At 37.2% G+C, this 23491-nt stretch overlaps 1 protein-coding gene across 2 annotated transcripts in view; it reads right to left on the bottom strand.

Moving 5' to 3' along the window:
* Positions 1-334: 334 nt before the first annotated feature.
* The window catches only part of DHX9 (DExH-box helicase 9), a 56419-nt gene continuing 33262 nt past the window's right edge, over positions 335-23491 (bottom strand). For both annotated transcript variants that reach the window (XM_036850586.1, XM_036850595.1), the window contains 16 exons: positions 20626-20767; positions 20100-20182; positions 15909-16065; positions 13710-13810; positions 11846-12059; positions 11565-11659; positions 11192-11265; positions 9831-9983; positions 7597-7757; positions 6662-6773; positions 5910-6071; positions 5670-5797; positions 3321-3550; positions 3029-3144; positions 2094-2294; positions 335-956 (listed from right to left, as the gene is read on the bottom strand). In XM_036850586.1, coding sequence (XP_036706481.1) covers positions 647-956; positions 2094-2294; positions 3029-3144; positions 3321-3550; positions 5670-5797; positions 5910-6071; positions 6662-6773; positions 7597-7757; positions 9831-9983; positions 11192-11265; positions 11565-11659; positions 11846-12059; positions 13710-13810; positions 15909-16065; positions 20100-20182; positions 20626-20767 — 2439 coding nt within the window. In that variant the 3' untranslated portion in view covers positions 335-646. The remainder of the gene's footprint in view (positions 957-2093; positions 2295-3028; positions 3145-3320; positions 3551-5669; positions 5798-5909; positions 6072-6661; positions 6774-7596; positions 7758-9830; positions 9984-11191; positions 11266-11564; positions 11660-11845; positions 12060-13709; positions 13811-15908; positions 16066-20099; positions 20183-20625; positions 20768-23491) is intronic.

The raw sequence follows: 23491 nt of genomic DNA, 5'->3' as shown, positions 1-23491 counted from the left end.
TGGAAACTAACTTAAGAAAAGAGAACGCTGACCTTGGTCTTAGATTTTTCAAAGACAAAGCTTGGGAAAAAGTAAAAACGTTCAGCCTTAGGTCAAAAGTTTTATTCAGATACAGAGGCCCATGTCAATTGTGTACTGGCCAGTATTTACTGCAAGAATAACAACTGCAGTTCAAGGCTATTTATTCTAACTACTGTAAGTAATAACATCAATTGGTATACTTGTGAAACAAAGTACAGTTTTTCCTCTAATGTTTAAAACTAACAGATGTAATTAAGTGCCATTGTAAGATTTTTCTAATGTGTAAGATCAACAATTAACTACATAGCCAGTATTCAATGTAATACTTTATTTCTATTGTATTAAACTAAAATCAAGAAAATATCAAGTTAATTTTAAAGGCAAATCTTTACTCCTTAAAGAAAAAATACAAACTGTAGTACTTTTATAATAGAGCATGATATTTTACATAATATAAACAAAATCACTAATATACCTAATATGTTTAGTTTCCTTAAACTACAACAAACCACAGAATGGGTGGAATGGGTTTACTTACTGGCAGCACATAAACAACTAGGGAAAAGGGGTAGCATGCATTTCTTTTTTTCACCTGTCTATGCACAGGCACTGACATAAGCAAGCTTTAATAGCCACCACCTCCTCTTCCTTGTCCAAAGTAGCCACTCCCATAGCCCCCTCTGCCACCTCCTCGCTGGAATCCCCCAGATCCTCTGTAGCCTCCTCCACTAGACCCTCTGTAGTCACCTCCATAGCCACCTCGGGAACCCCCTCTATAGCCTCCCCAGTAGGAGCTGGAGCCACCACCATAGCCACTGCCACCGTAGCTTCCACTACCCCCATAGCCTCCACCACCATAACTTGAACCTCCCCTTCTATATCCACTTCCATTGTCATATCGAGCCATCTTGGGAGGACGTGGACCATCTCCATACCTAGCAAAAGCACAAAACCACCACTTTAGCAAAGCATCCTTAGTACTTCTCAACTAGTCACAAAATATAAACATTTAGTCACATTCGAAAATTTAATGCATAAAGGGAATGAAGCCAAATGCACAAATACTGAATACATCATAGATAGATTAAATATTAAAATGAGTTAATATCAGAAAAGCACTTAACACAGTGTGGCACACCCTAAGTACTATGTTTCATTAGTTTAAAGTAGTTAACTCAGTTATAGGCAAAATGGGAAGCCAGAATCCATAAAGCACACAGCATTTCTATACATTAAGATAACAGTTTATAACCAAATGCAGTAAGCGAATCTTGATGGGGAGATTAAAGAATATTTTTGAGTGACTAAAAAAAATTTTAATAATTGTATATTAGTGTTATTGTAACACATTTTTGGGGTGTGAACTAGTATTGTTTATGCTATGTTCTCAAAAGATACATGAAGCATACTGATGTAAAATGCAACTTAATCACCACAAACGATTAAGCGAAAGAAGTGTGTAGTATTTATATGAAAGCAAGTATCACAAAATGCTGACAGTCAGTGAAACCTAAGAGACTATATGGGAGTTCACTGTTCTGCATTTTCTGCAGGCATCAAGTATTTCCAAAGAAAAAGCTGTGGGCAAAGAAACTTTTTGAAGGTGAAAAAAACTGAAGCAGATAAAACATTTTAAGAATTAAGAGGAACTACATACTTCTTTACTTTTAGATACCCATGTTCCTGTACTTCCCTAAGATAAACCCAGATGCTTTTCACCTAAGAACGAACTTAGCACCTCATCATTTTTTCTTTGGAGACGGCAAGGCAGTACTGTGGGAAGAGGACTGTCTGGGGTCTCTCACTTTCCTGTCATGTGACCTATCCTGGACTCTATATGTACTTTTAAGATCTCTTTCTATCTCTAGCACGCACTGGTGTAACAGATCATTAACACAAAAGTAACACCCTTTTTTCTGAGTGTGCTAACCAGAACTAGACTTCATATTCAGCATTTGTCTAGAACTGTAACTTAAATAACAAGGCCTCTATTAACTAACTGTGGAAATTTTAGGCCAGTATAAGATTACTGTACTCTGCTTAGTTCAAAGAGAAGTTACTGTGGTACTCACCGTGTACTGCCAATCATAAGGTTGATGCCAGCAGCTGAGGGCCTAGAGATTTGGCGGATTGTGTTTAGCATATGTTCATTAACGGGGTCCAACTGGCTGATGATATCAGGCTGCTGGGTTACTTCAACAACCAGAGCCTCCATGGCTGCCCGGAGAGCAGTGATACAGGCAGCAGCTTCATGAGATATTTGCAGTCTGATCCTAAAATAGAGAAAAATGACTAAAAATGAGAGGTGGTACACACAGAAAAAGACTATTATCTTTCAATTTCACACATGGCAAGTGACGGGACAAATTTAACTTCTTTCCAAGTACCAATACTTTCAACTAATGTAATGGCCCCAGAATTAGGCAAACACAGGTAGGAAGAATAATCATCTAAGGTAACTTCTTGAAATTCACTGCTAGCTATTGGCAGGAGTTGTGAACCATAAAGTCTATCGAGCAAAATACTCTTAACAGTACAGATCACTCAGCCTCCAACAAAAGAATGAAATAAGACACTAAGATTGTTAGTTTTGCAAGTTTTCAAGAATATGACTGAGCCTACTAACCATTCGTTAAATTCTATCAATTTCTGCCAAGTGCTTACTATCCACTCACCACTAGTCTCTAAGCACTATAAAGTATACAGAAAAAAGAGGTGCCCAAGCTCCAATTAGACTCTAATTCCTTAGTGTAGTATTCATGGTAGTGGATGCAGCTCCAATGCCTAATGCATCTGCTTCTGCTGGTATAATCAATTTAAGACTTTACTACCAACTATGAACCATACTCCTAAGATATACTACTCGCCAAGAAAAGACAGTGTTATAAAGCATCTCATTTGTGCCATCAAATTTTGCCATGTTTCACAAATTAAGTTAGATTAGCAGCTGAATCCCATTACATTTCAATTTAAGAATTCAGTTGAGTTCACATATGAAAATCCATACCAGTCATCTACAAGCACAATCTGTCCATCAGATTGGACTTTCTTGGAGGCAAAGAGAAGCAGCTGCAAGGGGGTGACTAAGGTCATGCCTTTAGCAGAGATGGCCCGGGTTCGAATCTGAAGACAGAGAAAGAGGCAAGAAGAAATAGTTGACATTCCAACTGTCAATCAACTACCATATAATGATAATGAACTATGCTTTGAAAATTAAAACTCATGTTCCCACTGCACATTAATAAGTAAAGATAATTTGGATTTTAAATGTAAACTTTTCGAAACTAATCTTTTCTTACCTTTTCACCAAAAACAAAGAAGGGAGATGGGTACTTCATGTCTTGGCTGCTAAAAGGACAATTAACAGATGACTTGTGGATAAGCGCATTACGCCCTTCAGTGGTGAGAATCTTTCTCTTTTCCTTATGATAGCACACATTGGGGTACACGCCAAAGGCCAGGAGAGAGATAACAACATCCAGATTATTGTCTGGTCCAGTGTTAGTAAACACTTGTGTCAATAAACACTCTGTTAAGAGGAAGGAGATTAAAAAAAAAAAAAAATCAGGTATCTGGTTAATCCTCACATTGCATGTAAAGTATTTACCAGAATTAGATGACAATTAGAAGAATTAACTCCTCCTCCACCCTCCTTTTTCAAATAACCTGTCTAACGTCCTCTCTTCTCAGAACTCTTGCACTCAGATTAAGTGCAAGGAGAAATTCTGCTGAGTAGCCACAATAAGAAAACTAAAATGTCTATATTCTCATACAGACTCAACAAAATATAAGCTTGGAGTAAGTATTTTAAAAAATCGCCCAATAACCATCTACTCTCAGTATAAGAGCTAGACTGATATGACCACAGTGTTCCATATGCTGTTTTTAAATTTTTTTTAAATTTTATTTTATTTATTTATCTGTTCATGGCTGTGTTGGGTCTTCGTTTCTGTGCGAGGGCTTTCTCTAGTTGCGGCGAGCGGGGGCCACTCTTCATCGCAGTGCGCGGGCCTCTCTTGATGCAGAGCACAGGCTCCAGACGCGCAGGCTCAGCAGTTGTGGCTCACGGGCCCAGCCGCTCCGCGGCATGTGGGATCTTCCCAGACCAGGGCTCGAACCCGCGTCCCCTGCATTGGCAGGCAGATTCTCAACCACTGCGCCACCAGGGAAGCCCCATATGCTGTTTTTAAAAAGCTGTTCCTTCTACAGAAGATGGAATGACAACTTAAGAGGAACCCACAAGAAGGTGGCGGATGTCTTCACCCAAACTATGCTTTAGGCACATGGAAAGTATGATGGTAAGAGAGCAGATATATTTTGTTCTAAAAAACCTGAATCCTAGTCTTATAAACTTCCTAATTGAGTCTGGACACGTAACTTAAGCTTCTGTGTCAGTTTCCTCATCTATAAAATGGGGTAGTAATATATGCATCTCAGGACTGTTGTGTAGAGTCTATCACACAAAAATGTTTTTCCTTTGATTTTGATTAAAAAGCTACGAATTGGGAAATCCCTGGTGGTGCAGCAGTTAAGAATCCGCCTGCCAATGCAGGGGACACGGGTTCGAGCCCTGATCCGGGAAGATTGCACATGCCATGGAGCAACTAAACCTGTGTGCCACAACTACTGAGCCTGCGCTCTAGAGCCCGCGAGCCACAACTACTGAAGCCCGTGCGCCTAGAGCCTGTGCTCTGCAACAAGAGAAGCCACCGCAATGAGAAGCCCACGCACCGCAAAGAAGAGTAGCCCCCGCTCGCCACAGCTAGAGAAAGCCTGCATGCAGCAACGAAGACCCAAAACAGCCAAAATAAATAAATTAAAATAAATAAATAAATAAAAATTTAGTCAGTTTACAACAGAAGAGAATTACTTTAGTTATCTAGATACTGCCCAACTACCTTCTGTCTCTCAACTAAACAGCTCTTTCTGGTTATGTGTTCCAATTTTCAATGCTTCAGGAAATAACTCTGTCTCTTAATCTAATTGGAGAAAAGTACAATAGTTCAAATTCACACAAGAAATGAACAGCTGGATTACTATTCCTATACCACATATCAAAGTCCTCTGTAATTGTCCACTAAAACCTTATCTAAAGCCAATTAAAATTTAACACGGTAGAGTTTACTTTATATCTAAAACTGAACAGATGGGCAAATTAATAAATCACTTCACAAACCACTACTTGAGGTATTTCAACAAACTGTTCGTTCAAAAGATGCTAAAAGCTAGACCTGTGTTCTTCACAAGTGGATGGATTTAAAAAATCCTCCCATCTAAAAGAGTGGGTATGTGTATAACTGATTCACTCTGCTGTACAGCAGAAACTAACACAACATTGTAAATCAACTATACTCCAATAAAAATTAGTAAAAACAGAAAAAGTCCTCCCAAAGTAGCACAATTCTCAAAAGGTCTATTAATCATCTCTACTAAATTACAATTTGAACAGTATAACCTTTTGCATCCTGTAAAAGACTAAATTAATGTGAAAAACTGATTATCACCAGAGTTCAAAGAACTAAGAAATAGCCAGGAACATAGAAAAAGCAAAGGGTCTAATGTTTGAAGCTAAAATATACTGCACTGTCAATGTGCATGTATTACATTAAGGTTACTTCAGATATGTCTTAAGAATGTGAGAATCTTACCTTCTGGAAATCCAGAATTAATCAGAATCTCTTTGAGCTGAACTTTGGCTTCCCAGGTCATTCTAAGTGTAGCCATATTGAGTCTTTTGTGCTCACAAAAACGTATCTCTGCTTCTTCTCCACCCATTCTAAAAAAATAGGTTGTTAAGAGTCATTCCCAAAGCCTAAAGAACTAGATACAGATTACAAACTAGAGACAGTTCACCAAAATCTTATAACTCTCTTCTTGCAAGCCCATACCTAGCATCATCCCAAGCTTGGAATACTGATAAAAGGGCCACATGATCAGAAAATCTGTTTCCAGCAAAATTTCGATGGATATAACCCAGTCGCTTTCCTTCACTGATGAAAGGCTCCGGAAAGCAGGTGGCAGCAGAGATGGTACAAACAGCATCTCCCACACTGAAACAGAAAGGAAAATTCAGTCTAGATCACATTCTTGTTCCAGCAACTTGGGCAGTACTGTCAACTGTGGGTCAGTCTTTATCGGCTATGATATTGTTTTAATAGCACTGAAACTGGCTGAACAAAAAAAATTTTACAGCTGCTCTCCAGAGGCAAAAAGGGGAAAAAAAAATGAGTTCTGATATTAATGGAAGCATATTTACCATAAACTGACCAAGTATTATATTTTTCCTTTCCCATTCTCCCTCATCTTACAAAATCTCTTAATCTTCAAAACCTTCTAATAACATATACCTGTTTTCCTAATCTTTCTCTTTCAAGGAAAACTACTTAACCTACTTAACTGCACTTCTCTTTTGAGAAGTCTGTGCTCTTTCCCCCAGAAAGTTGGGCCCAGGTGTCCATCCACTGGAACTGTTTGTTCTTCTCATTTCACACTTTTCTCAGTATCTAAAGTATGCCACTTCTCTACTGAAGAATATTTAGTTTTTTCTTCTATTCGAGCCCATCCTGTTTTTATTGGGAGGGGGATAAAATTCTAAAACTGTTTTACCATTTAACTATCAGCAATAAAACAAAGCACTTACTAGAAAATACACCCCATTATCATCATTTTGCCAAGACGAGGCTCAATGGGGAGTTTAGCCAGGATTCGTCCCAGAGGAGTCAACTCATCATTGGTATCTAATGCATCAAGCTCTGTGGGGAGATATTTCTTTGTTAGCAGAAACAGTAATGAACACCCCTTTAACCTAGGCAAAGATGAAACATTTGTTTATAGATTAAGGTTCAGATACTGCACTTAAGTTTTCCTCATCTGTCAAGCCAACTGCCAGCACCATGCCCATAGCCAACAATTCTCTTCACTCAAAAACAGAACAAAACCAAATTCTAGAGCACCTAACATGAAGAAGGTACTAGAATTAGGCCCTGTAGGCTGTAAAGCTGAGTACAGTCCATGAGAAGTCTATAAATACAGTAATAACTGTAATAGCAGCATAAACAGCTACATGCTCTAACAAGTCTGACAGCATCCGTTGATAATTTCTAGAAAGAAATGAAATCTGGAGAATAAAAGTCTGAAGTTCACACAGCAGGTGAGCGCGAGATTCAAAATTCAAATTCAGATCCCCCTGGACTCCAACGCCCTTATTTTTTTCCACTATACTACACTGCCTCTGTAAATGTGATAAGAAAATGCAAATAGATGTTCTATGAAATGTACATGAAACACTGTGGGTATCATGAATAATTCACGTTCCGATCGTTAACCACTGGTTAAGAGAGAACGTGTGCCTTTTCTCCATTTTTTCCCCAATAAGACTCACATCATCCCTTTCTTACCTTACGTTGCTCATTTTATACACTGACCACACTAAGTACATTAAGCAACACTGGAAGTTTTGTTGTCACAGCCCTGTGGACTAGATCCTCTTCTTGACTCATTTGTTAAGTGTTACTTGCCAGGACAAGACAGATGGTATAACTAGCATGTGTTAGGCAGGTCTGTATTTGTAGGTACCTCTAAGTGTGTGCTCTGCTTCAATCACAGCATCCAAAGGCGGAGGTTCAATTGCCTTGGCCAGGAATTGGCCAATTCCTCCCAGACGCAGAAGTTTTATGCTCAAAGCAATTTCATGCAATGGTGTTCGGAACATCTCTGGGGTCATGTGGGTTTCGAGTCTAAGAGAAAATAAGCATAAAATAACCATCTTCTCTTGTGTACACACACGTTTATTTAACAAAAAACGTCGCAGAGAGACAATCAGGAATATATAGAGCTGCCCTTCCCTCATCCTTTTACAATTACAAAAGAACGTTTTATATTTACTACAAAGACTCTCTGGACAAGACCTTCTTAAGTGGTTGAGTAGTGGCTTACGACTTTACCCTTATAGCTTGAAGCCATTTTCAGCTGAGTGGAGGAGGATGAAAAATTATCCCAAATCTCTAATGTTATTACCCCCACCCATGGCTTCTTCAGGTCTGGCTGCTGACAAACATGGGTTAAAAATGGTAGCAAGACCTTCTGTGGGAGATGCAGGCTAATACTAATATTTCCCTGCCACCTCTTCCCCCACTTCCTGGTCTGTATAAATTTAGTGCCACTGGAAAGGATCTTACAGATTATCTAACCCTTTAAAATTTTAGTAATAAAAACTATTAATATAAATCAATATTAACAATAATAATAATAGCTAACATTTACTGAGAGTTTACTACGTGCCAAGTATTGTTCTCAGTATTTTCCATTACTGACTCATTTAATTCGCAAACAAATCCTATGGGATTAGTATTGCATTACCTTCTTTTTTCAACTGAGGAAAGAGACACAGAAAGGTTAAGTAACTTAATCTCATTTTGTAGAATGGGGAAACAAAGGCCTAAAGAGTGTAAATATTTAAGATTATGTGATACATTAGGCACAAATAGCATTAAAATCCAGGTCTCTACATTTCCAATTCAGGCTTATCCTATATAAACTACTTATAATGAAGATTCATAGGAACCATTTAGAGGTGAATTCCAACACTGCTGGTAAGACCTAGATCAGCTTTAATCAGGTTTACATAGATGCATATAGCATATCTATTCCTCATCCTACAGAGAAAAGAACAAAAATGCCTTACAGATCTATTCATGCTGTTAATTAATTAGGAGCTGGTTTTACTCTAAAATGTTAGAGTATGGTACTTGTTTATTCAGGTCAGGGGACAAGCCAACCTTTAAAAAGAACTAAGTGTCTTCCAAATGTTGCAGCCAGTCTCCTGCATTAACTTCTGATGCTCAAATAAACCAACATTTGTAATTACTAGGGAGCCATATGTTATCAGTATAAAAGCAAATCAAAGCTTTGACCTTTCTTCAGTGTGCTATATACATCTGGTCACCTAAATTAGTCTGTCCCACAATCCTTCATTGTGGTACACACACACAAACACACCTCCTAACTCTACCTTTATTATCAACTGGTTAAAGCTAATGTACACCACACTGATTTCCAGAAACATACAACTAAATACATATAACTTAAGTCTGTAATTCAGAGAGAGAAGTATTTTTTATTTTTTAAATTGGGGGGTGAGTGGGAGGCAAGGAATAACGACTTTATTTGGAAAGATGGCAATCTGAGAAGATGGTGAGCTAGCACCCCAGAGAAGTATTTTTTAAACCAATTGGTCTCATCCACAAACATTCTCCAAAAGGATCTGTGGTATAAACGGAAACGGACAAGGTATTAACAGACTTGGATTTCAGTCCTGGAGAAGTCAGCTAAGCTTCTTAAGCTTTGGCTTCCTTACCTAAATAATGCCCTCTGTTTCTCAGGCACATAAGGAGGATCATATGACAGAGGTGATGTGCTAATGGGGGTGGGGGGTGGGGAGGGTGTCTATAAATATAAAAGTATTGTTATTTTAACGTTATTTTTCAGAAAAGTTAACCATTCCATAAATATCAGTAATCCCAAAGTGATAAAGATGTGTGGTATGGAAAACATATGTTATGCTTTTAAAAGATTATTAGTAAATAGTTAATCGGTATCAAACATGCCATCATTGATAATTTCTGATTTCATCCTTACCACAATCTCACTATCTAAGCTAAGTTTCCTCCAATTAACTGGAAGCACTTATGTTCTGAGTTCATTAAGTTTATGTCAGGGCAGAGAGGTGTGGGGAGGGGTGTGTGTGTGTGTGTGTGTGTAAAAGGCTAAAAAAAACCCAACTTCATTCTTTACTCAAGAATTGGTCTTACCTCTCAAAACGAGCTCGGCTACAGAGGTGAAAGCAGAATCCAGGCCGTACGCGGCCAGCTCGTCCTTTCCGCTGCTCGAGGTTTGTTTTGGATGCCCAGACTGTAGCGTAATTGGTCATATTGTTGTGAGCAGTGAACAGCTTCACTTTTTGCCTGAATAGGAAAGAGTGGTTAATTCTAAAACTCACGTGTACTATCAATACATAACTGTTACATTTCCACTAAGTGGCAGACGCTTTCCAGTCATGCCTACTTGCGATGTCTGTTTGTAAACAGCACCGATAAGAATTTGACTGTGCACTCTTTAGGCTGCCAACCTGCTAGGAGGCAATATAATATACATGTGCCACTTGCCAGATGGATGATCTTGGCCAAGTTACTAATCTTTCTGTGCCTCATTTTCCTCATCTGAAAATGAGTATAATACTATCACCTACCTTGTAGTGTTTTTATTTATAAACATTATGTGAATTAATGAACGTATAGCACTTAAACAGGATCTGGCACGTGCAGGTAAGTGAGTGATAATTATTCAAAGCCAACTCTATTCCGAAGTTTAGTTTAACTTTTAGGCAATCTATGATCTAAAGGCTATGTGCTAAACTGGAACATGTGGCACTTCTGAAGACCTCACCAAGTGGTGTTGGCATGGTCCTCTTGAACCCCTAAGCAACCTCAGAATTTGTCAATGTTACACACAGGCAGCTGGCACTAAATGACTGGGACTGGCACAAAAGAGGGGCATGCTATTCACCATTCCCTAAAGTGGGCATTGGCAAATCTTCTTCAATTGCCAGGAAAGGCTTAGGGACTACACAGAGAAGACATGGGGCCCAAACTGGCTAGACAGAACAAAGTTTCGACGTTTCTGTCCTCTCTGTGTATCAATTAGCGTGTAATTACTTTACCTATACACAATGCCTCCCTGTGTATTTCCCAGGGTATCTCATACCAAATATGAAGTCTTAATTCTTAAGTAGTGTCCTACAAATAGGACACTTGTCATGAGCTAAATATTGGACATCTTTATACACCAAAGAGCATGCCATTGTATGGCAGTGGTCAATGGAAACACCCAATGGGAAATGAGCAGAACACCAGCAGACAAGAATAAGTGGGAAGCAGTCAGTAGTATTAAGCTTCGTCACTTTCTACCATAACTGATATGATGATCAACACCAAGAATCAATAATTACACTATAACTCAGTACATACAGATGCAGCACAGTAATTCTGACGGTAAGAGAACACAAGAGTTTTAAAAATAAGGTGTTTTTGATTCTGTTAATTGATTCTAGACACTACATGGAGTATTCTAAAGATTTACTGTATTCAAGGCAATGGGTTCCTTGGGAACTTACTTGCAGGAGTCAATGACATAAACAACATCATTTATGGTAATGCTTGTCTCAGCAATATTTGTGGACAAAATAACCTGTGAAGAAATGGTATTAAGAAAAATTACACTTCAGAAAATATTCTCCTATTACGTACTTAAAAGGAATGATCTGCTTATGTAACAAATGACAACAGAATTACAGAAATCTTCAAATAAATCACTCATTCACTGACTGGATAATTGAAAAACCTACTAAGCTCATGAAGAAAGGACCCCTTTTTTCTTCTTCAATTCAGATGGATTACAATTTTTTTGGATAGCTCTTTGAAGGTCTGTAATAGTTGTCTAATATCTACGTTAATTCCAACCCCGTAACTGTAATGTTTACTACTTACCTTGGTTACTCCACCTGGTACTGGATCAAATACTTTGCGCTGTTCCTCTCGAGGAATCTGAGAATGCAGAGGTAGAATCTGATACCTATGGCTTCCTATAAAAATATGGAAAAGTTAAGGTCTAAAAATAGGAGTCGAGTTTAAAACTTTTCTACATTATGCATATTTTTAATCAAAAATTGATACAACACTAAATTTTATTTTCATATATTGGCTAGGGTGCAAGCAAAATCATTCATTTTTCACTCTCAAATAGTTGAGAATTCAAAAAAGACTCATACCAAAATGTGGATTCATTTCCAAATGCTTCTGCATAGTATAAATCAAATTCCAGCCAGGCAGAAAAACCAACACAGCTCCAGGAACATTAAGGGTCTCGATGTACTTAAGTAGAGCCTCGATGAGTTCAAAAGGAGTTTCTTTCTCATTCAGTTGAGCCATGCTCATCTTTGTTTCTGGACCATATTCATCACCACAGATCAGGTTGCAATTTGCCTGCAAAAAACAGGGAGACATATTTTGGACTGTCTCAATTAGTACAGCTCATGAGTTAAGTCTCCTACATTTGTTCTTAATGTTCACATGACACCTAATATCCTTACTGATTCTAGCTGATTAGTCGTATCTGGCATATAGAAGAAATTTAATTTTCAAAAACGTAAAACCACTGCACGTTGACATACTGAATTTTTCTACTGAACAATACTTCCCATAGGATGTGACTAAAATTCAAGCACAAACGTTTAAATTTGACTCTAAAACTTCTAACGGCTCCTTCTACAAAGCTTATTTCTCTCTTATGACTATAAACTCTTGATTTTTCAAAAATATTTTCCTTACTGATTAATAAACTGCTCCTATGATCCTCTCTTTGTATCAATTATCATATAATTATATATACACAATGTCTTCCTGTGTAATTCCCAGGCTCACTCATACCGGAAGACAGGGTATTTGACCACCTTCATCTACATCTGAAATAATCCAAAAAGTCTGCCTGAGAACCAATGATAAACCAAACCTTCAGTAATGAGAAATGAAGTTGCTACAATTGATTTTTTCCCCCCAATAAACTTTGTAATTCATCGGATTTGAGGATATATTTCATAATATAATTCATTTATATCCTCAAATCTGATTAAAAATACCCAATCCTAGGTTACGTTTATCATATTCTGCATTGCTGGCTGCCTTGTAACATTCATTCTGTTCATGTTTCCAGATTCAAGATGCATTTTTAAATATCACTGGTCCAACTCTGAAGCACTACGAAATAAGTGTCACTTTTCTTTCCTGTTGCTTAGGAAATCCCTCATCATCCCCCACTTCAATACTCTCTCCATCTGCTAATGTCATTACCATACAGTCTCTGTAACCTAGGACTGTAGCTGCTGTTGCTTAAACTTTATTGTACGTATGGGTCACCTGGAGATCTTGTTAAAGTGTGGATTCTGATTTAGGAGATGTGGGGTGGGGCACAAGATTCCACCTCTCTACCAGTTTCCCAGGTGTTGTGGCTCATGGAAAACACTCTGAGCAGCAAGGCCTTACAAAATGGGAGTTATTAAATATCTTACTCCTTCCTCTTTTTTTTATAAATTAGATTTTTTTTTTTTTAAGAGCTCCTGACTTATTTATTTATTTAATTTGTTGGGGCTGTGTTGGGTCTTCGTTTCTGTGCGAGGGCTTTCTCTAGTTGCGGCGAGCGGGGGCCACTCTTCATCACGGTGCGCAGGCCTCTCACTATCGCGGCCTCTCTTGTTGCGGAGCACAGGCTCCAGACGCGCAGGCTCAGTAGTTGTGGCTCACGGGCCTAGTTGCTCCGTGGAATGTTCCCAGACCAGGGCTCGAACCCATGTCCCCTGCACTGGCAGGCAGATTCCCAACCACTGCGCCACCAGGGAAGCCCCTTCCTCTTTTTTTTTAACCTTTATGCCAGAGATGATTTAACTCATGGTATGAAAAGCACTTTTCACTGAACATCGAATTCTTTGGAGTGAAATATATCAATTAATTCAAAGATAGACATTACAGTCAATTTTTAGAAGTTTTTTGTAATGCTAACTTATTGCATGTTTTTACTAAAATCATTCCCTGCGATAACAATTTTGCCCACAATGAAAATTCTTCACGAAACTCACTTACATCATCGTCTTCACCACTATCATCATCCTTATCCTTCTTCTTCTTGTCCTTCGGTGGAGGAACAAAGTGGGTCATCTGAATACAGTCTTCCAAAAAATATTCTGCCAGGACAATCCAGTCAGGTAAGTACTATCAACTTGCAGAATGGAGCAGTCTTTAAAACTCATTTTCTAACTCATAATTCAAAACTACCTTCATACCCTTCAATCTGATTCTTCACAACTGCCAAGAAACTTCAGTGTCAATAACCTCTTTTTCCAATCAAACTCAGTGTTTCCATCTCTTGGACCTTGGAGGAGGGTGAGGTATCTCTTATACATGTTCCCACAGAGCCAGTCAGGGTATCCGCTATATACAATATTCAATCAAACATTTATGGAATGCATATTGTGCTCTATGCTGTATACTCCCACAGTGTGGGTGTTATATATGGAGAGAAATTACTATCAATACAATAATATACCATAGTCCATCCTTCCTCTATTAGGATGTACAGATAAAAATGGGTTCCTTTTAGTTATTACTCTTAAAAAAGGACTTCAATGAGAAGGTTGGAACATCTACTGATCAATTATGCTCCTGAGGTTCTTTGAAGTGTTCCAGAAGTTTCAGAAGTATCTCATAATCTAAACACTTCCCCTCTATACCCTTAGAGCCCCAAAGTACCATTCTCATCTCATTATATCAAAGGTACACACTATCAACATGACTCATCACTGATGATATTAAACTTGATCAACCTGAGGTAGTGTTTGCCAAGTTAACTCCATCGTAAAGTGACTCGTTTCCCCCTTTCCATACTCTACTCTTTGGAAGCAAGTCATTAAGCACAGCACACTAAAGGAGTTAAGCATCACTTTTCTGAGGTAAGAGAGAGTATCTACATAATTTTTTTCTAGTTCTTCCATATGACAGCTTTGTCTTTATTACCCACTTACTTATTCAACCACCATATAAATTCATGGGTATCTGTTTTATACTTCAGGTTATAATCCAATACTATGTTTTCTATTTTTTTGTTCCAACTATTCCATTTTTGGCCACTGAGAGCTTTCATGTTGACTCCTATGTCCCTTTGTCCCCTTCACTGTTTTTTTTTTTTTTTTTTTAAAGCACTTCCTTACTTTCTGTCACTACAAGATGTTTCAGGCTCATCTTGTATATTCCCTGCCTCGGCTTCAGAATCAGTCATTTCTTCAAGGGCGTCTGGTTCCTTTAACTGGAGAATGGTATTGGAAACATGATCTGGGTGTTGGGCATGATCCTTGCTACTGGGATGTCATTACTTCCAGGCCCGCTCAGCAGACAGAGCTAGGAAATATATCTATGTACGCAAATCCATGGATCCATACACATGTATAGTTAGTTTTGTTTCTATCCATTTCTATCCAAACACGAGTTCAACTGTAATCCAGTACCACAGGGTTCATTCAAGCCTTCCCTCATACTTACCTGTAACATCCCACTCCAGCAGTAAACCTGGTTCCCACTGTCTGTCATCCATTTATTTTTTTCAATGCCAGTATGCATGCAAAGCAGTTGCAGGATTATTAACCTGTACCCTCGTGAGATATGAGTGCACTGACTTTTATTTCAGAGCTACCCTCAACTTCTGAATTTCAAGTTAGCATCCTGATGTAGCCACTCATTTCATATGTACACTGAAAAACTTTTAGCTTATTTTCATGCCCTCAATTAGACTGTGCTGTAATTAAGTTTTAAAACCAAGCTATTAGATGACTATTCTAGAAAACGGTGATGACAAAATCTTCTAAATAAACTCTTAACAATCAGAAATATTTGACCTTGAAACACTGACCTTAATCTCATTTCAAAATCTGCCTGCTCTGGCTCTAGGAAAGATTGATTCTCTAGTTAATTTGACCCTGGCTGCTTAAACTTTTAACAGTATTTCCCATGAACATCTATAGGCATATTAATTAACACTTGACTGTAAAATCTTAAAAGTTAACTTTAGCTGTAAGGACAGGAAATTTACTGGATATGCAAACTCCTCAAGTTGTAAATGAAACTCACTACTGCTTGACTAAAACCCCAAGAATGCTATGATGCATTTGATACCCTGATTTGGATTTTATTTTAAATATCCTTTAAACTATTACTCCAATCTCTAGGATTAAGAAAATCCACACACTACAAAAAATGTTCACCCTCCCATCCCACCCCCACGATATTTACCTTGAACTGGGTAAGTCCTCCCATAAACTTCAATGATTGGGCAACTGAAGAAATATTCACAGAACATGCTCGTATCAATAGTAGCAGACATGAGGACAATGCGAACTTCAGGATATGCCTGAACGACATCACGCAACACTACCAAAAGGAAGTCAGTCTATTAAAACACAAACACAAATGGAAAAATAAATGCATTGAAAAGTCCTTGCTCACAAGGTACAGCTAAAAGATTTCTTGTATTAATAAGCCACAAGATATCAGTGAAATTCAGTTTCTTGGGCAGCTTGTAGAAGTAAGATGAAGGATTACAGTGGGATACGGTAACAGTATTTTTAAGAACAGTTGTAGCCTACTCGTTGTGGGAATTAGAAATGAGCGCTACTAGGGTAGGGGAAGGGAAGAGAAAAAAAAAACATTAACGAGAGGAAATTTTCAGTGAAATTTATATTTTCAGTTGCACAAACTACTAGAGAAAAGGGGAAAGCCATGATGAGCCAATAATCAGTTTTCCAATCACCTGTAAAGTGAATCTTACAAATGCTGAAAAGGCTATATTTAGTCCATTCAAACAAAATAACGGTAGAGACATTTATTATTTAATAATGTAAAGTTTCCATCAACCCACCAAACAACAACATGAAAGCTAGAACTCTGATAAATCTTTTCTCTGGCTATGGGGTCTTCAAGTCCATCACTCTGCCTCCCCAAATAGAGAAATCCACCATCCTGAATCTTTTATTAGTCCTTTTCATATACCTTTCCTCTGATCTATATGCGTATCTAACTAGACACACATACATATATATGCATGCATACATATATTTTAAAATTTACCTATTCTTAACTTTATGAGAAGGTATGATATTTTATGTAATCTTTGGGGATTTCCTTTTTCACATCCTATAGCACTGCTAAGACTCACCCACGTTGTGAATCACCAGAGTTATTCTTTCTGATGACTATTTAAATATCGCAATGTGTGTATGTACCCATTAATTCACCAGTAGATTTCTGGTGGTAACTACTGCAGGTATCTGGGTTGTTTCCGGGATTTTACTCTTCCAAACATTTGCTACTCTGAACATCCTAGTTCATGTCTCCTACGGTACATACGCAAGTTTCTGTGGGTAAGTGTAGGTATGGAACTGCACTCATAGGACGTGTAAATGTTGAACTTTTGCAGATAATGCTCAACTATTTTCCTAAGGCATTCCACCACTTCATAAACCACTATGAGCAATGGATAAGAGATCCTGCTGATATTTATATTCTCCAATACTTGGCATCATCACTTAAAATTCTATTAATCATATGGATATAAAGTAGACGTACCTTATTATGGTCTTGGTGTGTACTTTCCTATTCACCAATGAGACTGAACACCCCATCATGTGTACTAGCCAAATATAATTGCTCTTTTGTAAAATGCCTATTTGTATTTTTCCTTGTTTTTCTACTGAGTCATCTGTACTTTGCTTACTGATTTGTAGGAGGTGTTTGTATTTTCTATACTAATCCTTTATTGGCTGTATTGGCATCTTGTAGCTTGTGGTTTTCCTGAAAGTATCTTTTGAATGAATACATGCTCTTAATCTTAATATAGATGAATACCTCAAGTCTTTTGTTTCATGGTTAATGCATTTCATGTTCTAAGAAATTCTTCCAGAAGGCCTAGAACTATGTTGCCCAATATAGTTGTGGCTACTGAGCACATAAAATGTGCCTGGTCTAAACTGAGATGTGCTCTAAGTGTAAAATACACAGACAGATTTTGAAGACTTAATATGAAAAAAAAAAAAAACGTAAAAAACGTTGATATATTTTTTATATTGACTACATGATGAAGATATTTTAGATATACTGAGTTAATTTTACCTGTTTCTTTTCACCTTTTAAAATATGATGCTAGAAAATTAAAAACTGCATGTGTAGGCCACATTATATTTCTACTGGATAGTGCTGTCTAGATGTCTACTTATATATTCTACTCAAGAGTTTTAAAACTGCTTTGGCATTTAAGTCCTTATCTATCTGGAGTTGATTTCTGTATCTGGTTATAAGGTAAGGATCCAAGTTCAAGTATTTCCTTATGGATGACCAATTGTTTCCAGCTCCATTTACTGAATAGTACATTCTCTTTCCACTGATCTGACATGCCATCTATCACTCACTCTATTATACCGAAGCTGCACGCAACACACAATCTGTTTCTACACTCTGTATTATTGTTGGTCAAACTGTCATCTCATGTACTATACTGTCTAATTATTATAGGTTCAAATTAAGTCCTGAGATCTGTAAAGCAAGACCCTTCATTCTGCTCTTCTACAGGAGTCCTTGTTATTTTTGGCCATAAATCTTCCCTATAGGTTTTTATAATCAGCCTATTAACAAAACCTACTGGGAATGGATTAGAATTGCATTCAGATGTGGATCAACTTCAGGCAATCTGACATCTATATTATATTAGCCGTGAACACAATCTGGTCTTTTTTAGTGTTTTGTAATGAAGTTTTATTTTTCCTGTATAGGTTCTGCATGTCTTTTTGTTGGACTTAGTCTTAGGTGTTTGACATTCTGACTAGTGCAGTGGTGGTGTTTGACATTCTGACTAGTGCAGTGGTATCTTTAGTTGTTTTCTAGCTGTTTGTAATGTACACAATGCAACAGACTTTTGTATATTACTTTTTTTCCCAGCCATATTGCTAAATGTTTCTTTCTTTTGGCCGTGCGGCATGTGGGATCCTTATTCCCCGACCAGGGATTGAACCCGTGCCCCCTGCAGTGGAAGTGCACAGTCCCAATCACTGGACTGCCATGGAAGTCCCCTATTCTATTTTTTCTAATAATTGGTCTTTTAAGTTCTCTTGGGTTTTCCCCGTAAAGTGACGTTTAGATAAGGTTCATCTGAAAGAGAACATATGTTTCTGCAAAGGTGTTTTTCCATTTTTACTGTGAATAATACATTAATATAGACCTGACAATCTTTCAAGAAAAGTTGACCAAAGCCACTTATTTTGGGGGAAAATAGTAATGATGACCTATGATGTTTCTAGTGTGACCTGGAATAATTTAAACTCTAAGAACATTGGTATGTTACCATGCTAGTAAAGAAAATACTGGAATAATTTAAACTCTAAGAACATTGGTATGTTACCATGCTAGTAAAGAAAATACTGATTAAGTTAATTAGGGGGGGGGGAACATTAGTTTTCAAAAGATTCTGAATGACAAAAGCAGCAAAAATTTTATCCTATGGAATAGATTTGATTTAAAAAGGTCATCTGAAAGACCACGCAAACTTTCTTACTTGCTTTAGCTCAACCATAAAGATCAAAATTTTGCTAAAACTAAGTATGATGAACAACAACGGCTATGGAATTATTTTCTAAAGAGGAGGAGCTCCAACGAATGTTTTAAGTAACAGGAGCTTGGAAACAGTTTGAATGACATACTGTCCACCCACTAATACCTTTGTTTGGATATGTAAAACAGTGCCATAAAAACAAGTCACTGATTTATGGTATCATTCTTTGAATTATACAATTGTATAATAAGTTAATTCTATACAAGTTTTGCCAAGGACCAAAAGAGGATAGGGTGTGAAAAAAATTCTAGTTTTTTCTTAATTCTGGCATGATTATCGTTAACGTTGGAAAAGACTAAAGCTGCAAACGTCCGAAAACACACCATTAACTATATTAAATTTAAAATTGTGGAAATTCCCTGGCTGTCCAGTGGTTAGGACTCGGCGCTTTCACTGCCATGGGCCCGGGTTTGATCCCTAGTCAGGGAACTAAGATCCTGCAAGCCAGGCGGCGGGAGGAAAACAATGTAAAATTTATCACAGATAAATTTTCAATTCAAAGAAAAACTGATTATTAAAATTCCATCAGCTATTCAGTGATAAATCATTAGTTCAGTTGCTGAATTATGCTAACTTAATGATCACTGCAATTATACTTACTTTACAGTAAGAGGTCTTTTAGAACTCTGTGCTTTAACAAAGAAAAAAAAGGGTTTAATGGCTTTGCTAAAAAAGGTGTCCAATATCTTAGTGACTGAAGTTCATAATTTTGATAGAAGTTGTAAGCTATGGGAAAATGAAAATAAAATAAAGACATTCTACTTCATTCCTCTTTATTCAGAATTTTAGCACTGGTACCTTACCATCACTCTCAAGTTACTTACATTTATGTCTCTTTCATGTATTTCATCTACAATTACATGACTGATTCCTCGAATGCCTGCTTCTAATTTTCTTAGGAGTACACCTTGAAAAGAAAATCAGAGTAAACACTGGCGATGAGTTTCTATGTTAAAGTAGGGAGGTAAGGAAAAGTGCAAAGAAACCAATTTCTAGACAATCAACTATGCTTCAACTACTATAACCCCAGCGTTTTAGGAAAGAAATCATCACTGGTATATTTAAATTATTAAAGAAGTGATCATGTAGTCTATAACACATTTGTCTAATGAAAACATTTTTAACAGTTCCAGCAACCTAAGCTGATTTCATTTGCTCTGCACTACAAAAGCCAGCAGGTACATAACACTCTCCATGAAGAAAAAAACTGCCAAAAGTTCTATTTAAACAAGAATTCTGAAACTGGGTTCTTGATTTATTATTTCCAGTCACTCTGTGCTATTATCAAGTTTTCTTCACAAACAAAATGTAAACCCCAAGTGAAAGGCCAAAATAAAACAGATTACTGACCCACAGTACAAAACATTATACTGGCATGAGGGCGGGGAAGTACAGACTCAAATCGAACACTATAGCCACAGCTTTTTCCAGGCTCTTCTCCTCTCTCATATGCAACTCGCTCTGCCACAGAAACTGCACTGATTCTCCTGGGCTGAGACAAAAAAAAAAAAAAGTGATTTAAAAGCTACAAAATTAGTTACGCTTGTTTATTAGGGTTATTAAATGACTGTAGTAAATCTGACCCATTGCCAGCTCAGTAATCAACAGAAACAATAATAGTAGTGATAACATTTAGGAAGCTCCAAAGTTTATTAAAAAAACAAAAAAAATTACCACTTAATTCTATGGTAGACAGTTAAAAATGCTGTTTTTCACTTTGTATATAAAGTGATTCCAAGGTTTTTATAGAAAATAAAATTTCTTCAACATTGGCCCTAACTCTTAATGGCATCAAGTGATTTTCCACTAGGGAAGCAGACAGATCACACGTGGAGAGCTTGTTCTTATAACTTCCTACCACAGCACAGGCACATGTTTAAAGAACTGTTTAACTGAGATGTACGGGTTATTAGGAAGGTGAACAACCTCTTTTGCCATATCTACGATTCATTCACTTATTAACTCATAAAGTAAGCAGTCATAGCATATCTGTATTGATATCAGGTGCCACAAGAGGTGCTAGAGATAAAAAAACAAAACACAACACCTCAATGGAATCACTCCTGGTTTTGATGAGCTTATGTAGCTGGGAAAACTGAGTGTATATTACCTTTTCCAGCAATATACATGCTGCTAGCAATAAATGTGCTGAACCCTAAGGACAATTATGGGTTAAAATTTTAAGTGTTGGACCTTAACTTTTATGAAAACTTCCAAAGTGTCCCCTGTCTTCTAAGTACACAAAACAGCATTTACTTGGTGGATACCATGGCTATTATGATATCCTGAATGTACAGCTATGGGGGTACATGCAGATTTAGACTAAATGCTTCCAGGTTGCCTTGTATTTGACTTTGTCAAAAAGTTACTGAGAAAGTTTTTTCCGAGTTCCATATTTAGTTAAGTACCTATATGATTATACCCCAGGTTATATGACATGACCATTTAGGAAATCAGAGGCTAATACAATCTTAAAAAACAAAAACCAACCAAACAAAAAAAACCCAAACCAAAAAACCAGTAGCTTCACTAGAGCCATCAACATTCTTTGAATTAATATAAAACACGATTTATTAATTTCTATATCCCCTAACACAAGAGTCCTTTATGCTATGTGGCTAGTAACACATATAGGTGAAGTGTACAATCACCTAGTTCATATTTATCCTGTCCAGCAAGGAAAGGGATTAAAAGATGCCATCTTGAACACACTGTACCTTTTCCTGAGCTTATATTCTTTCTGGTTTATATGCCTTGTTTCGCTGAACAATGCTAGCTTTTAATGACCACTGCTGACCAGTTCTCTGTACCTCACTAACTCTGAATAAAAGTGTTACATGAAGGACTGAGTTATGCATTTGTCCATAAAGAGAAGAGTTCTGCTATATACTTATGTCAGGGAATGTGAAGATGATATTCCACTAAAGGTATAAAATATAAAGTTTTTTGGGCATTTTCAAGAAGTTCTTTGCATTCTACAAAGAACAGGTAAATGCTCAACACTATTATCGCTTTTCTCTCCTTTTGCCTTTCCTACAGTTTTCAACATTTCTACTAAATAGCTGGCTTCTAGAAAAACTTCAACTCAATTAGGATATTTGACTCTTCTGAGGTGTATTTCTATGCTACTGGATACTCAAGGATTGCTTTTACCAGCTTGAGGCTACTTTCAGGTCAATCACCTTTGTAGTCTCCAGCCTTTTAAAGTGAATATGGACAGGAGATGGCATATTCCGTAAGCAGCACTTACTGTAGTTCTTAACAGTACAGCCCTCACCTCCCAAGCCATCCATGACAGAGGCTGTTACAAATTAACACAAGAAGTGCTAAAACAACCATCTTCAGAAGCCCTACTGGCCAAATTTCCTTGAGTAAAAGCAGAAAACATCAATATCAAGATGACTATTCAAACAGCAAAGAAACAAATGACCCTACAATCTCCTTTCCATGTTTTGTATGCTTCTCTAACTTATCGCCTTCCTATTTCAACAGCCCTGACTTCAAAAAAAACATTTAAAATACATATTAAAAAGAGAAGTGCTTCTTTTATTCGTAACTGATCCAACTGGAAATCAGTATGATTTTTCCTGAGGGGAGTATGGCAAAATGCATAAAACTTAAAATATGCATACCCTTCGACCCAACAATTCCATGTCTAGGAATTTATTCCAATGAAATAATCCAATGAGAGTATAAAACGTATGTACAAGTATATTCATCCCAGCATACATAAATACCAAAATATTAGAAACAATCTTAAAGTATCTCCATCATTTAAGAATAAAATAAACGTATATGCATAAAATGGAAAATTATGAAGTCATTAGAAAATTATTCCGTTGCTTTAATAGGTGTGCTGTTACATAAAGGGGACAAGTTAGGATGGTGTACATACGGTATATGTACATGAAGTCTGAAAGGATAAAGGCCAAAAGTAAAAATGATTACTTCCGGATGGTGGGATTCTGTGTGGGCTTTGGTTTCTTTTAAAATTTACTTTATTTTCTAATTTTTTTCCCAATGGGTATATAATACTTTTAGAGTCAGACAAAAGCAACTAAAAATAAAATCTTATTCTCAGTATAATTCTTAGCTCATTATAAATATCCACAGGATAGGCATTTTGTGTGGGAGAACAATGCTTAATGTAAAAGACTATTAATGTTTAAACACTTCTCAGACTGCATGCTACCTGATAACCTATAAATAGGTTGCT

The sequence above is a fragment of the Balaenoptera musculus genome, chromosome 1 (assembly GCF_009873245.2).
Source record: "Balaenoptera musculus isolate JJ_BM4_2016_0621 chromosome 1, mBalMus1.pri.v3, whole genome shotgun sequence".
In the NCBI taxonomy this organism is placed as follows: Eukaryota; Metazoa; Chordata; class Mammalia; order Artiodactyla; family Balaenopteridae; genus Balaenoptera; species Balaenoptera musculus.
The sequence above is the reverse complement of the archived record's forward strand: the minus strand, read 5'-3'. Positions and strand labels throughout refer to the sequence as shown.